The sequence below is a fragment of the Euprymna scolopes genome, chromosome 45 (genome assembly GCF_053919585.1).
Source record: "Euprymna scolopes isolate OS-2025 chromosome 45, ASM5391958v1, whole genome shotgun sequence".
Taxonomy (NCBI): domain Eukaryota; kingdom Metazoa; phylum Mollusca; class Cephalopoda; order Sepiida; family Sepiolidae; genus Euprymna; species Euprymna scolopes.
Genome location: NC_136526.1, coordinates 30,269,175 through 30,286,086, shown reverse-complemented (window position 1 = coordinate 30,286,086; position 16,912 = coordinate 30,269,175). Strand labels below are relative to the sequence as shown.

The window sequence follows — 16,912 nt, the reverse complement described above, 5'->3', positions numbered from 1 at the left end:
TTGCTGCAAACAATTTATCTCGATCAGAATTGCTCAATGGCTAACAAATACAGACATCAATAGTATCCAAGCAGTAATTTGGTGATGCACTGATGCACAGACCAGAATAGCATTACAGTAGTACAAGGAGATATCAAAGACCTGTTATGACGAGCAGCAAACGGACAACATCCACCTGTACTTGTGGAGCAAAAAGTATATAGGTACCCGGAATCATTAAACATCATGCTGCGGCCCCATGATCATACATAGTTGAGTCTAAAAGTGGTAACATATGCCGTGGGAACAGACAATTCATCAGATCACTTAGAAAATACTCGGTACTTGAATATAAATCTGACCAAACACAAAGACGTGAAGAAATTGCATCACAAAGGGAACAGCACCACACACACTTCAGACCAGCTCATCACAAGACATTAGCCAAAGGAAATCTGAAAACTGAGCATTACCTACACGGATAAAGCAGCATACAGTATCAGACTAGTGGATTCTGCAGCCATATGCCCGAGTCAAGAAGATCCCAAAGATGTATAAAAGCCCCACAGAGACTAGATCTATAAAGCTCCCCACACACTTAGACGAATAGACTTTATATTCTACCATTAACAAAATAGATAAACATAACATAAAACTTTGTTAACTGGTGGGAGGCACTTTCCCAACTATAAAATACGCTTAAATATATTTTAATTTGTCTAGATTTCGTATATATTATTAGAGAGTCCTGATTTCCAAAGCACAAAAAGTATTTAGACGCCATCAATCAAAATCGAAACCGAAAATGTAGCATTCAAAGCTGGTCACTGTACTAACGTGACATGCATATAAACCGATTACAAATTTAAAATAAACTAAGATGAATATGCAAAATGTTAAACGATCTTTTTCAATTTTGCCTATATTTAACTCCTTAAAAACAACTTTAACCTGAAAAAGAATGCCGCCCCAAAATCCAATCATTTGAGGCCTCTAGCATTGCTCGACAACTTTTAGTCTTGGAGGAGATAGAGTTTGAAAATATGGAGATAGACAGGCAAACAGCCTTTTGTATATTAGATTACATGAGTTTACTCTCAGTTGAAGAATGAAAATGTTGCGATAGTTATGCCCCCTCGTTACAACTCTGAAGTTGAGAATTATCATCCTTATTATTGTTTTTCCTTGTAATGGCGCTTATAAAAATATCAACTTATTATCTGATAAACCCCATAATGTAACAAGGTCATCTTTCCCAACATGGATACTTTTAAAGGCAAAAGCAAGCAAAAAATGAAACGCTTTATGCTGTATCAATGTTTTGTCCAGAATGATCGAGATATATACAGTAACGTCCAAAGCTAAGGGACAAAATTTTAAAATCTAATATTTGTTAGAAAGAATACAATAAACAAAGAGATGAGAAACAGCAAACAATGAATCCGTATGTATTTTTAGATCGGGCCTTTTAGATTTGACAATGATGATAGAAACATACAGAAGAGATAACACAGGGAAGGGCAGCTTTGGTAGCCGGGGTGGGGGACTTCAGATACCGACGCAGAGAGGACAGTTGACATCGAGCTGCTGGTTGTGACGGATGGGATCTAGTACTCACAAACGTTGAACAGTTTTTAGACCTGCCTGTGAAACAGAGATAGAGATGAATTGCGACTGACAGGCAAAGATAACATTGATAGAACATGGAAAAGACACACACACACACACTCACAAGTCCAACCGTCAAATATATGTGAAACAATGGCGCTGTTTTTCCTTTCTTTGTTCCACAACTTATTTTACTTCTACTTTGTGACCCACATGCATTCAATCGGCAGCCGCCAGTGTGAACCAAAAGATGATGATACGGCCAACAAGAATAAGATTGATGAAGTAAACCATAGCACACAACTATGGGGTCGGCAGTTGAAGGGAAGGCCATCTGCTGTCACACATCAAGATATTAACAATGCTTTATGAAAAATATCCAAAAAAGTATATTTGCCGCTGTGAGACTGGAAACGCGTAGTTGATTTAGATTTGAGACTTTTATTGAAATATTTCTCCAATATTATGAAATTTTAAAAAAATACTTTATTTTACAAAAAAATTCACTCATAAAAGAATTTCAGTTCAATACTTCCAAAACATGAAAATATATTTAGAGATACAAGAAAAACACTTGCATCAAGATATATACAATACTTCATGAAAAATATCCAAAACGTATATTTGTATAAACCCATGAGACTCGAAACCCATAGTCGATTTGGATTGGAGACTTTTACTGAACAATTTCTCCAACATTATGAAATTTTAAAAATTACATTTTACAAAAAGTAGACTACTCACATCATTTTTTTGTTAAATTTTAAGAAAAGAAGAATCATTTTTTATATGTTTAGGGCAATACTTCAAAAAGTCAAACCCAAATTGTGATTGCATGTTATACATTTTAAGCAGATATGATTAAAAATGCTGGCTGGTCCTCAGACTGAATTAAAAGGATTATGCAGTATTGTACATAGGTGATTATATATAAAAGAACTTTGTTATTTTTATACAAGGAAACATTTTAACCATTGCTAGGATCTGAGTTTTCAATATAGATTTTTGTGAATTTGATAAAAAACACTTTACAAGCCTAAGGTTTTTCTTTTGTTTGTTTAGTTCTAAGATATGAAGGATCCACGTCTGGGGAAAACACCGTGGACACAAGTAAAAGTATAAAACAATTTATTTATTTTTTTATTTATTAACAAACATGTGATATACAGGTTTAGCTCAAATTTTCGAGAAGAGAATTTCTTCCTCAGGATAGGGAAAAACCATCTCTTACTGTTGGGCAAGGCTTTCCTTTGTCTGTTTTATTTTTATTTATTTTATTAGTGACCAGAAATAATTGTCGCAGCTTAGCTGTCAAATCAATTTCTAGGATACGCGTTGTGATGAATACTAAGTATTGCTAGTAATTATTTTTTAAAACTTTTTTATTTTATGTATATAAATGATTAGTCATTGTGTGTCATGCTTATAAATTTCTACATGGGTGTGTTAACGCCTACTTTGTTAGTGCAGTGTTTATATCTATCTTGGATAATGAAAATGGTTTAAGGGAGATAACTATGTGCACATAGATTGGTTCTGTTGCTAAAGTGTATACGTCAATATGTATATGGTGTTTCCCATACCCTGTATTGTCATAGCATGTAAACACAACTATCTTTCTAATTTTTTTTTACTTTAATGTAAGGTCTGTGAAAATGGGCCTTTTTCTGGGGCTAAAACAATTTCTATATGAGATATATAGATAGCTAAATGTTCAACTAACATTTTTCTTTAACCCTCAAGCGTTGAGTTAGTAATGAACGAAGTATTTTTACTCCTTTATTGTTTACCTATGATGTAGTATTTATTTAACACCATGTATCTGCATGTGTGTTTTCACACTGTATTTTCTTGAAAATGCTGAACCACAAATTTCACAAGAAAAAGGCTTCTCGCCAGTATGTATCCTCAAATGAGCTTTTAATGCAGATTTTATGGTGAATGCCGACTCACATACGTTACATGCATAAGGCTTTTCACCAGTGTGTGTTCGCATGTGAACATTTACAGAAGATTTTAGTGAAAATTTTGACCCACATACTTCACAAGAATATGGTTTTTCTCCAGTGTGTACTCGCTTATGGCTAATTAGACTGTGTTTTCTTGAAAATTTTGAGCTACATTCGTCACAAGAAAAAGGTTTTTCTCCGGTATGTGTACGGCTGTGAAATTTTAAATAAAATTTATAAGCAAATGCTGCCCCACACACTTCACATGAATAAGGTTTTTCTCCTGTGTGTGTTCGCATGTGCATCTTCAAGTTGGACGTTTGTGAAAATGTCGAGCTACACACTTTACAAGAAAAAGGTTTTTCATCAGTGTGTGTTCGCATATGGATTTCTAAATGTGTTTTTTGTGAAAATGCCGAGCTACATGTTTGACATTTATGAGGTTTTTCTCCCGTATGTGTTCGCATATGGTTAATTAAGTGACAATTTTGTGAAAATGATGAGCTACAAAGGTCACATTTGTAAGGTTTTTCACCAGTGTGTATCCGCATGTGATTTTTTAAAACTGAATTATGAGAAAATGATGAACCGCATACTTTGCATGCAAAAGGTTTTTCTCCAGTGTGTATTCGCATATGAGATTCTAAAGCTTTCTTTTGTGAAAATGCTGAACCACACACTTCACAAGAATGAGGTTTTTCACCTGTGTGCGTTCGCATGTGAGATTTTAGGTTGCATTTTACTCTGAACGTTAAACCACACACTTGACAAGCAAATGGTTTCTCACCAGTATGAATTCGCATGTGGCTGTTTAAAGCAGATTTATTAGAAAATGCTGAACTGCACATTTCACAAGCAAAAGGTTTTTCGCCAGTGTGTATTCGCATGTGCATTTTTAAATTTGATTTTAAATAAAATGTTGAACCACAAACTTCACATGAATGCGATTTTTTTCCAGTGTGTTTTTGCTTGTGTGTTTTCAAACTTGATTTATATGAAAATAACGAGCCACATATGTCACATGTGTAATGCTTAGTTTTCAATTCCATTTGCATAGATACTTGTAAGGGAAATCTTCTAGACTTTTTTCTTGTTCTTTCAAATGTTATGCACATAAAATCCGTTACGTTTTGTTAATTGACCTGAAAAGAAAAAAAGAACAATAATACAATATGAAAAGACGAATATTTCAAGAAATAAGTACAATTTCGTATTTGATGTTTGAAACATCAATCATCATCAGCTTTATTCATTTATAAGAAACTTATCATTATAAGAAATATTTTTATAAATTATATGGTAATTCTGTACATTTTTAATCGCTTAGGTATTGATATATAACATTAAATTAAAAGCTGATATTTAGATCTTTAGTGTCCTACCTATATATAGTTATTTACATAGATTATAATTTATCTGTATATACATTATTTTTATATATACATACAGTGGTTAGTCTTATTAGTGTTTTTCACTTATTATTTTTAATGCAAAGGGCATACTTATATAGGTTTAGAAAAGACAGCATAGTTTTAGTTTAAGTATATATTAAAAAATAAACTTAGATTTCCAAAATGAATATGTTGAATTACATATTCTTACTACACATATATATTAGACCATTATTAAGAGAAACATGTCAAATGCGATATGTAAAAAGATGTTGTATATTTCTAATAAATAATCGACCTAAAAATGTAAGCAATGTAAAACTGTTTGTGATTATTGTGCAGTAATACTGGCTACTTGTAAAAATATTATAATCTAGTGAACACATTTAGAAAAATTCGGTTAAAATGACAAATACAAAGCAATTGTTAGTTCATATAAGTGCTATCAGAATGAAATCATCCGAAATATTTGGTGTATCAAAAAGTACAAAACAACATTTCCATTACATAATCGTTACAGAAAGATGTAAAAGTATTTTTAGATGATTTATATTTGCTTCTCAACAATTGGCTGAGAATGCATGTGTAGACTACTTCTTGCAACAGTAAAACGTCGAACAAATATAAAAATTAAATGATTCAAGATCTATTTATAAATTTACATGGCTAAATTCGTATTGAATAATACAAGAAACATTCAATAAGATTAAACATAGTAGCAAGCAAACATCGTCGAATATGTTTAATAAACTTAGTCCAAAGATTTGGTAGAATATGAGACATGCATTGCAGTTGGATGCTAGCAAAGATGCAAAGATGAGAATTCAAATATTACATAGGGATGTAACTTCGTGAAAACCTGTGCAAAAGAAGCAGATATATATATATATATATATATATATATATATATATATATAGATAGATAGATATAGATGGAAAGAAGCAGATATATAGATATACAGATATATAGATATACAGATATATAGATATACAGATATACAGATATATAGATATACAGATATATAGATATACAGGTATATAGATATACAGATATATAGATATGCAGATATATAGATATACAGATATATAGATATATTAATATATATATAGATGCAAAGAAGCAAACAGAAATAGATGCAAAAGAAGCAATATAGATGCAAAGAAGCAGATATAGATGCAAAGAAGCAAAGAGAACTTTAGAAGAAGAGACAAGCTGATTGACTGTCAAACAATAATGTCTTAACAGACAGTTATCATCAAACAATACTTCATGTTGCTTTTTTCACATTTACTTATCTTGCACAATCAATTAAAATATGTGTCAAAGTTTGTGTTCTTTCTCTGTTGCTTCAAATTAGTGATTGTACCCTTAATGAGCGTCAAACAACAGAACCAGAATGAGAAGAAGAAAATGAAGAAGACCAAAAGCATCAAACACAAACATTGGATCACGATTGTCAAGGGATGGGTATGGTCTTACAAATTTATCAAGCCGCAGGTAAATTCATATAGAATGACACCAGAAGCATTTTAGTAAAGTTGAACATTTGTACATAGAATTTCAAACAAACAAACGTCATATTTAAACAAGTGCTGTCAGGAATTGATTTTCTAAACTCGATTCTGTGAAGAGCAGTACTAAGAGAAAGAGAAAGAATAGACACAAAAGTAAAAATCAAATAGAAACAATATTTTAAGTCTGAGAAGAAACTGAATATCAGACATAATATATTTTCTAGAATTTTCAGGTGAAATTTAGGTCACTTGATATGCAAATGAAATTCAATTTTTAATAAAAAGAAAAAACCGATTTTTCAAAGACTTGGGCAGTTTGGATTTAGATATTGAAGCAGGAAGTTTTACAGATAATTTATGAGTTTTGGACTAGTGAATTTTGACAGCAGAGTGCTGGATTTGGAGTAGCAAGGTTTGACAGCAGTGTCACAGATTTATAGTGAGTTTTATGAGTAAAATTTAATCCCAGAAATTATTACTTGGAAAGTGTAGAATAACTTGACTACAAGTTATTTCAGCAAAACTGCAAGCTATTTCAGCAAACGGAGAAAATGAGTGAATAAGTGAAGCTGTTTACTAGAAAAGCTGATGTAGTCGCTGAATAAGCTCAAGCTGGTTGCAAAGGTTTAAAAAATGATATAGCAACGTTTATTCCAATGCGTTAGTATATAGTATATATAGTATAGTTAGTATAAATAGAGAGCACTGAGACAAGATCTGAAAAACCTATATGATATCAATTTGGAAAGGAAAGAATTTGGTGGCACGAAAAGTGAATCCTAACATTAAAATGGATGATGCTCAGGAAGTGGTGCAGCAATGTACAGAGTGTCAAAAATTCCAATAATTCAGATGAGTTTTAAGTCATAGTTTCATATGACAACTTTCATTTGATTCTGAAAAGAATAAAAAGCATTTGCAACATTCAATGACCTTTCAATTCTATTCGAAACAAAAGGTACAAAAAAAAAACAAGTGAAGCATGCATGGTCCACCGTAACTGCACAGTGGACGAGGCATAAAAAAAATGACTAAGTTCAGCACTACCCCTCCCCCATTTATCCCCAAAAGTTCCCAGAGGACGTCAATTCCTGGTGAAAATGAACAAACAATGCAGTTTTAAGTCTTAACATATGTAAGTTTGAGTTCTGCACCATGCAAAAAAGAAATTACTAAGTCCATTCCCCCCCCCCATTTGGCCCCAAAGCCTTAACATATTTAAATTTTAGTTCAGCACTATGCAAAACTGCTAAATAGATATACATAGAAAATTTGACAAATATTTTTAATTTCATTTTAATTCAATAAATGTTCAGATGTTGAGCTATTGTATTACTTTAGTGTATTTGTTTTGTTTTTAACTAAAAGTTACACAAAACTTTTACATTTTTGTATTAGAGTGATTTTAAATTGTCTCCCTTCAAAAATGAAAACTAAAAATTGCCCCCCCCCAAAAAAAAAACAATAAGGTAAGCAAGGACCTAAGTCAGTCGTAAAATAGCATGGAAAATGGGAAGTACATGTAATGGAGAATTGGTGGCGATTTGACATTGATATCACGCATTACCAACATGAACTATGATTGACTGTGGAAGAGTAGCAATATGGCAAAAAATTTAGAGTGGAAATAGCAGAAGAGGTAAAAAAAGTTGTTGAAGAGGTGGTTCAAGGAAAAGGGGCAGTGGAAGAAATAATAGTGGATAATGGTATGTACTTCCACTCAGAAGCCTGTAGAGTGCTGTGTGAGAAGTGGAGCATCAGGCAATATTTTAGATTTGTATATCACCCAAGTGGCAATAGAATCATAGAGAAGCACCATCAAACTGTAAAAGCTATGGCAGCAATAAGCTTAATTTCACTCCCGGCAGTGTTTTAATTTTATATAATATGGCACCGCAGACTGGCCAAGAAATATTGGTGCCACAACTATCTGTTTTTATGTACAAAGAGCAACATCCACTGGGCTTAATAAAGAGAGTAAAACAGGCACAAGAGGAGATCATGGTGGATGAGGTGTAGGTGAAACTGTCCGATGCTCGCTATACAACCTGATAGGGAAAAGGGACAGTAACTGAACTATTATCCAAGTTTTTAGAGTGCTACGTCACATTTGAGACATATGAACAGTTTCTTATCTGCAGAAGAATAAGTCAATGAAGCCCCCAAGAAAAAACCCTACCATGGTCGCACTGCAAATGAAGATGACCGGCTTGGATGATGGAATACAGGACCAAGGGCATGTGATTAAATGATTTAGAAGAAAATGAGTACAAACCTGTTTTTATGCGGCCTGTAGTGTTTGTTGGCAAGCAAACAGAAAAGAAAAAAAGTAACTGCTACTTCTCTTTTTATGTTTGCTATCTTTATTTTTATTATTCCATTTTCACGCCAAACAAGGCACAGTGGCACGTTGATATAGGTGGCTACTATCGGGGTATAAGTTGCATGGATACTATGTAGGGAGTTTAGCAGCAAGATGCATGTTCACATTACACACTTGAACTTCTGCATGTCAGTACAGTTGGGAAAGCAGGAACCCAGAAGGAAATTCCAAAGTTTAGCAGTTCTGGGGAAGAAACTATTAGAGTAAAAGATCTAGGGATCTCTACTGCGTAGTGGTGGGATTTTTCTGTTTGTCTGGGAGTATTTACGTCAAAGGGGTAGAAGGGCTTGTAGCTTGTCAGAGCATTCACCATTAAAATACCTGTAGAACAGGCAAAGGGATGCAACATTTTGGTGATGGGACAGAGGTCGAAGCTTTGATGATAGTTCAGGACTTAAAAAAATGCTGATTTTTCAGATACTCGAGCAGATTTCGATGTTAAAACAGTTTTGACACTAGAGTTACGAGTTTTGGAGTAGTGAGTTTTGAGAACAGTACACCAAATTTAACCCCAGAAATTTTTACTTGGAAAGTGTAGAATAATTAACTCTTAACTATTTAATCATACATTCAGTGGTAAATAATTTTTCTAGTAAATTGTCCGGTCTCAAGTTTCTGGTTCAAATATCTAAGCAAACTGAAAGCACAGTAAAATAAATAATAGAATTATTATGGTAGAGGAAAGAACGTCTCGAATGTCAAGATCGAAAAGATGAAAAAAACTACTCATTGCAGATCTGTTTTGAAAATCAAATACTAATATGGGTATTTTTTTTTACTAATATAAATATTTGTTTTATAAGACACAATTAGTCCTAACGAGTCTAATTTGGTAATTTATTTATAATAAATTAAGAGATAGATTAATCTTGTTGCAGTAAGTAAAAGCATCTGCTTCAGTAAGTTCATAAAACTAAAAACGTAGTTGCCGATTTTACTTTAACTAAATGCAAATTCAAATAAATCTTTACATTATGTTAGACATTTAGGATTTTTTTCATTTTAAAGACTACTCTTAAACATGAATTAGTTTCCAGAAGCTAAAACGTTATTCTGTATGCTTTTCTCAGAAATCAGGTTATAGGATTAATGAACCATAGTAGTAGTTTTTTTTCAATAAAATACAAATTAATTAAAACTTGTCGGCAAAGAAACTGAAATCCTCAAACGTATGGCAATCATTCAATGTAAATGTCACCCACTCAAGAGAGGGGGGCACAAAACCTGTTATTCACATAATCTGGGACCCACGGGTTTTGCTATATAATGACCCACTAGTTTTGCTATAAAATGACCCTTATGAGTAGATACTGTGTTGCAGCCTTTTTTGCTAGGAGTTTTAATGCCCAGATGAGTTCTAATATGTATATGACCATTAAGGAATGCCATTTTTGAATGATACAACAAATCAATCAAACTGATTATATATAACAGAAACACAAAGTAGCAGTACAATGTAATAGTGCAGGGTGGCTGAAACACAGTAATTATATTGATATTATATCGGTGTAAAAAGAGTCAATAAATCTCTTTACATGACACAATAATGTGAATATAACATTGATTAAAAAGAAGACAGCAAGTTATTGACAAAAAGGAGGAAAAGGTCGACTTGTGACAGAACACTCAGAACAAGTTACATAGATGACTTCTTCATAACATAAGAGACCTCTCATCCTAATTTTATAAGACATCACTTATAAAGTTTTGGGTGTAACTAATAAATTAACAGCCTTTCAATGACATCCAACTTTATTCTTGTGTTATGATACACTGATTCAAGTGTTTTTCTAATAATTTCTGCATCTTTTTAACCATAGAATATGTTTCAATTTCTTCATTGGATCAGAATCTTTATTCATGGACGATTTTTTAAAGGTTTATAAATAACCAATAGTTGATGAGTCATGTTTCTAAAATTTATTGTTAGAAAAATCAGAATTCAAACCATTCACATAGACCGGCAATTGGAAAACTCACTTCTACAATATTTAATTATAGTTAATTCTTTCTTTTCTTTAAATCTTTATCTCTCGCTTACACGCTCATATAATCATTTGGTTTTCTCTCATTTAATCTTCTGGTCTGTTCTGCACTTTTGTTCAATTCCGATTATAATTAAACTATGTTTATGGCTCTTTCCTCAACTCATATTCTCAAGAGGCTACTACCATTATATTAAGTATCTAAATGAACCAATTCACTAAATATCTCATCATACTCTTTGCCTGAGCGATATTTTCACATAAATTACTGCTACATGCGTAAGATGTTTCTGACTTGCTCCAGTTTTGATTTAACAGAACACTGAAATGCGATCTCCATCTACGAAATCTCACTAATCTCCCTACACTCTAAGACTAAAAACAAGCAATGAAAAAAATAAAAAGAAGCACTGCTTCTACTATGCACGAAAATACAAGCAAATATGACTCTTTATAAACAGAATTCTTTGATTCATATTGAAGTGTAAGAAGCTTATGTGAAAAAAGGTCAATATTTGTAGGTGACTTCATAAGCAACTACTTATGCAGCAAGATATTAGTTCACATTACATTTAAAGTTTTGCATGTTTATTTTGTCATGGAGAAAAGGGGGATTCCATTACGTAGCTGGGGAGTTCTAGTGAAGGGATTACAGTTAGTTAATTCTTGTGTTGGTATAATGTATTCATTGCAGTATTTGTAAAACAAGTGCAAAGATTCAACATTGCAGTGAGGGGATAGGGGTTGGAGCTTAGTTTACAGTGTGAGACCAATTAGATTAGAGATTCTTATGGAACTTGCCAAGGAGTAAAAGGTGCACTAGACTAGATATGACAACAGTCATGCATGGGCGGATCATAGCTTTGCAGAGATATCTACACTAGGACATTAACATCACATATCATATAGTTTAGATGTACGGGTATTGAGAACAACTTGGAGCTTTCTTCTGACTTCACCTTCCCCAGCTCGTTGGCAGTTGCTATTGAGGTGCTACAGATTTCCTGTCAACCAATTCTCTTCATCCTTCATGTTTGACCGTCTTGCTCAGCTGAGAAAGGCAGTCTGCTGACTAGGAGAGATCTAATCATATAAAAAATTTGTTTCATATGAATTCATTAAAAGATGTTGTTGCAGGCATTGACCATATCATCTCCACCTTTATTTCGTGTATATGCATTTATACATGACCATTAGGATTTCTGCAATAGGACATGCTTGGCTAAATCTAAATTGATGGTCAGCAAAAACTTTAACATTAACAAATCTGCTTCTCATGATACAAGAAGTCATTGCAGAAGTGAAAAAAATGGACCCTGTGAGAGGAGAATGGCATATAAAGGAAAGCCATGAAGGGGTGATATGGACTGATGCTAGCAGTGTAGCATTAGGGGTATTATTGGAAATAGGAGAAGTGGCTGTTGAAGATGCTGCTTGACTACGCGAAAAGGATGATAGCGCCCATATCAATGTTGCCGAACTCGATGCTGTGATGAAAGGCATTAATCTGGCTCTAAAATGGGGGCTACTGATAGTGAACGTTAAAACAGACTCTGCAACAGTGGTGTCATGGATTAAATTGGAGCTGTCTGCTGATAAGCGGATCAAAACAAAAGGAGCAGCGGAGATGCTTATTAAGCGTAGACTTGGAGCGCTGGGAGACTTGGTTCGAGAATTCGAACTAAAGGTAACTATTACCTTAGTTCCGTCACAAGAAAATAAAGCATATGGGCTGACAAGAGTCAAGAAAGCCTGGCTACACAAGGAAAGAGATGGGGCTCCAGCATGTTGTGCAGTAGAGAATTTACATCACACATTATCAACATGAACCGCATGTAACTATGATTGATTGTGGGCCTGGGAGAGTAGCGATATGGTGGAAAATCAAGAATGAAACAGCAGAAGAGGTAAAGAGAGTTGTCGAGGAGGTTTTTATGGAAAGGGGGCCAGTAGAAGAGGTGTTGATGGATAATGGTACGTCTTTCCGCTCGGAAGTTTTTAGAGATTTATGTGCGAAGTGGAATGTGGGGCTATATTTTAGAGCTGCATACCGTCCAAGTGGAAATGGAATTATAGAGAGGCACCATCACACTATAAAAGCTATGGCCCCAAGAAGCAGTTTTTTTGGTACAATATGATGCCAAAGGCTGGTCAAGACGAAAATTCAGTGCCGCACCGGTCTATTTTTTCTCATGAATGGCGACATCCATTGGCTGTAACGCAGAGAGAAGAACAGGCCTGCGTGGACATCGCAGTTGGTGAAGAGGTGTGGGTGAAACCACCCAATTCTCGTTGCACGACTCACTGGGGAAAATGGACAGTGACTGAAGTACTCTCCAAAAACAAGGTAGCGATTGGCGGAATGCCTTGTCACATTTTAGATATACGGAAAGTCTCCTCGCCATCAGAGGAAGGGGAGGTTGATGCTGATGTTGATGTATCTGAAGAAGAGCCTCTTCGACGATCGCACCGTGAACGAAGATGCCCAGCGTGGATGACGGACTATGATACTAATTATTGATCTTAGAGATCAAGGGGGCGTGTTGTTAAAAGTAAAGAACCTTACCTCATGCATCGTGCGGCTCATGTTAGGAAAGAAAAAAAAAGAGAAAATAAAATGGCCGCCCCCTGGTATTTATGGACTGAAAATCACGTGATGTGACGAGAGGGGGGGTATGCAAATGAGATGTGGTTGGGTCTCTCTATAAAAGAGCTGTCTTCTTTATTTTGGGCGTCAGTGTGGAAAGTGCAGAGAGAAGAGAACAGTTGGATTTGAGTTTGAGACTTTTGATCTGAGGTTGAGATCAAATTTAAAGTCAAACTTCTGGAAATTCATTTCTTAACATGCAGGAGAGGTTGTTTTTCTAACTTGTCTGTACTTGACGTTTCTGAACTTTTGAGATAAGGATTAGTTATTCTTATTATTTGGATTCATCGGACTACTGTTCTCATCTTGAGTTTGACTTTTCATTTTTCGCTCGATGTAATCTCCAACCTTCTTCAGGTGTATCTTGTTGAACTTGGGAATGTTTCTGTTGAATTCGGGAATTTCCACAAGGACACATGGTGCAGTGGTTAAAGTACTTGAAAAAATCAATTGTAAAAAGTAATATTCTGAAGGTTCAATCTTCAGTGTGGGTGACCAAAAAATACAATTGTGAATTACTTAGGACCCCTATCCAGTCATGGCTGACAGAACAAGGGCACACTATGTCCACGAAGTAAATAATGGGTTCCACTTGAAATTTCATCCAAATTCCCAAGTTTGACAAGATACACCTGAAGAAGGTCGGAGGTTACATTGACGGAAATGTGAAAATCACACTCAAAATGTGAACAGTAGTTCGATGAATCCAAATAATATGAATAGTCTGAACTTCATCTAAAAATTTATAAACAAAACAAGTGATTTGTACCACAAACATTGAAGAAGGACAACTGAAGTTTTTTCTCTGTATATGTTTGACTGGGGAATGGGTTGAGGAAACCACCTCAAATGGATCCATGTGATCAGTGCTAAGTGAAGAATTCAACAGAATCGCAAAGAAATACAAATTGTATAAAGAATTCTATTGTAAATAACATGCAGTTCTTATTTTATTAAAATTGATATTGAACATGTACATTTACGTTCCGTCTGCCTGCTTCCCACCTGACTACAACTTGGATGTGTTCAAGTCCAACATTAACAAATTCCTAATGAACCACCCCCTTAAGTAAACACTTCATCAAATCTCCACACTAACGTAATGTACTTGCAATAACCCTTATCCCTGAGTGGCTTCTGGGCCTTGATAAGTGGTGACCACTGTGTAAAAAAAAAAAAGAAGTTACCGAGATGAAATCCATCTCGGAAAAGACTGCCCCAAGCCAGACTCAAAGACTTCATAATGTAAGTTAAAAAATAAATAAAATAAAAAAAATAGTAAAAAGTAAAATGACAGGTCGTCCCACCAAGATGGGGAGGAATGTGATGTCCACAAGTAAAAGGACATAACCCTAAGTGTTATCCACCCTTAGATAAAGTAAGCTCGGATGGCAGTTATCTGGCGATTGATCTATTGTTAACGCCTATGTCTGTGTTGTCTTTCTTTCATGCTGTTTGATTCCCGCCAGACGGAAGCCGCCAACATTATAGTATTGAAGAAGGAGAACTGAAATTTTTTCTCTGTATGTGTTTGACTGGGGAATGGGTTGAGGAAACCACCTCCAATTGATCAATGTGATCAGTGCTAAGCGAAGAATTCAACAGAATCGCAAAAAAAAATACCAATTGTATAAAGAACTCTATTGTTAATAACATGCAGTTCTTACTTTTATTAACATTAATGTTGAACATGTACGTTTACTTAATTACATCGCCATGATAAACAAAGTGAAAAAAAACTACATAAAATTATTACATGTTCTTGGGGATACTATTTAAGAAGTACATGGTGTAAAAAGCTGACATTTGGATATAGCATTCTACAATATGTATTGATTAGACATGCGAAATTCCAGGTCTTTTAATAGTTTTGTGATATATGATTTTGAAATTAGTATATGTTTATGACATTTGGTATTTCCATCACCAAAATTGAATATATCAGCTTTTTTATTGACTTCTAATGAAGTTGCAGCGAGAATTGTTTTAAAAAATAGGCATAAAAATCATTATGTATGGAATTATACTGAATGTTCATATTTACTGTCATTTAATTCAGTTTTATTTGATGATTCTTTAAAAATTCTCCATCAGTGCAATTTTGCTGTTATAAATGATGCAATGTTCACTTTTTACACCTCAAAAATGAAGGTCGAAATTAAATTAGAAATAATTATACTTTTACTTCCTATTGTCTTCTTATACTAGGAGTGATGAAAGCATCTTTTGTGACATTTTTACTTGTAACGTTTTCGTCAGTTGGTTGCCATGTTGTGCTTTACACGTTTGTGCTTCTTTGAATCATGGCTCTAGGAAAGTAGACATACACAAGTTTTTATCATTTAGATAGAATGAAAATCTTGTTTTGATTGATTAATTGAATTGTTCAACAATGATAAGAAGGATTTCACAAGAAGTCAGAAATACTAGAATTAGATTTGACAGCTGTTGATAAAAATAACCTCAGAGCTAAATTTATACATATTATCATTGATAAATTTATACATATTATTATTGATAAATTTATACATATTATCATTGATAAATTTATACATATTATCATTGATAAATTTATACATATTATCATTGATAAATTTATACATATTATCATTGATAAATTTATACATATTATCATTGATAAATTTATACATATTATCATTGCTAAATTTATACATATTATCATTGATAAATTTATACATATTATCATTGATAAATTTATACATATTATCATTGATAAATTTATACATATTATCATTGCTAAATTTATACATATTATCATTGATAAATTTATACATATTATCATTGATAAATTTATACATATTATTATTGATAAATTTATACATATTATCATTGATAAATTTATACATATTATCATTGATAAATTTATACATATTATCATTGATAAATTTATACATATTATCATTGATACATTTATACATATTATTATTGATAAATTTATACATATTATCGTTGATAAATTTATACATATTATCATTGATAAATTTATACATATTATTATTGATAAATTTATACATATTATCATTGATAAATTTATACATATTATCATTGATAAATTTATACATATTATCATTGATAAATTTATACATATTATCATTGATAAATTTATACATATTATTATTGATAAATTTATACATATTATCATTGATAAATTTATACATATTATTATTGATAAATTTATACATATTATTATTGATAAATTTATACATATTATCATTGATAAATTTATACATATTATCATTGATAAATTTATACATATTATCATTGATAAATTTATACATATTATCATTGATAAATTTATACATATTATCATTGATAAATTTATACATATTATCATTGATAAATTTATACATATTATCATTGATAAATTTATACATATTATTATTGATAAATTTATACATATTATTATTGATAAATTTATATATATTATTATTGAT

The 16,912-nt window shown here is 32.8% G+C and overlaps 1 protein-coding gene across 2 annotated transcripts in view; it reads right to left on the bottom strand.

The window, feature by feature from the left end:
- Window positions 1–2,014: 2,014 nt before the first annotated feature.
- LOC145269335 (uncharacterized) overlaps window positions 2,015–16,912 on the bottom strand; it is a 66,380-nt gene continuing 51,482 nt past the window's right edge. For both annotated transcript variants that reach the window (XM_080125036.1, XM_080125035.1), the window contains exon 2: window positions 2,015–4,678. In XM_080125036.1, coding sequence (XP_079981162.1) covers window positions 3,392–4,651 — 1,260 coding nt within the window. In that variant the 5' untranslated portion in view covers window positions 4,652–4,678 and the 3' untranslated portion in view covers window positions 2,015–3,391. The remainder of the gene's footprint in view (window positions 4,679–16,912) is intronic.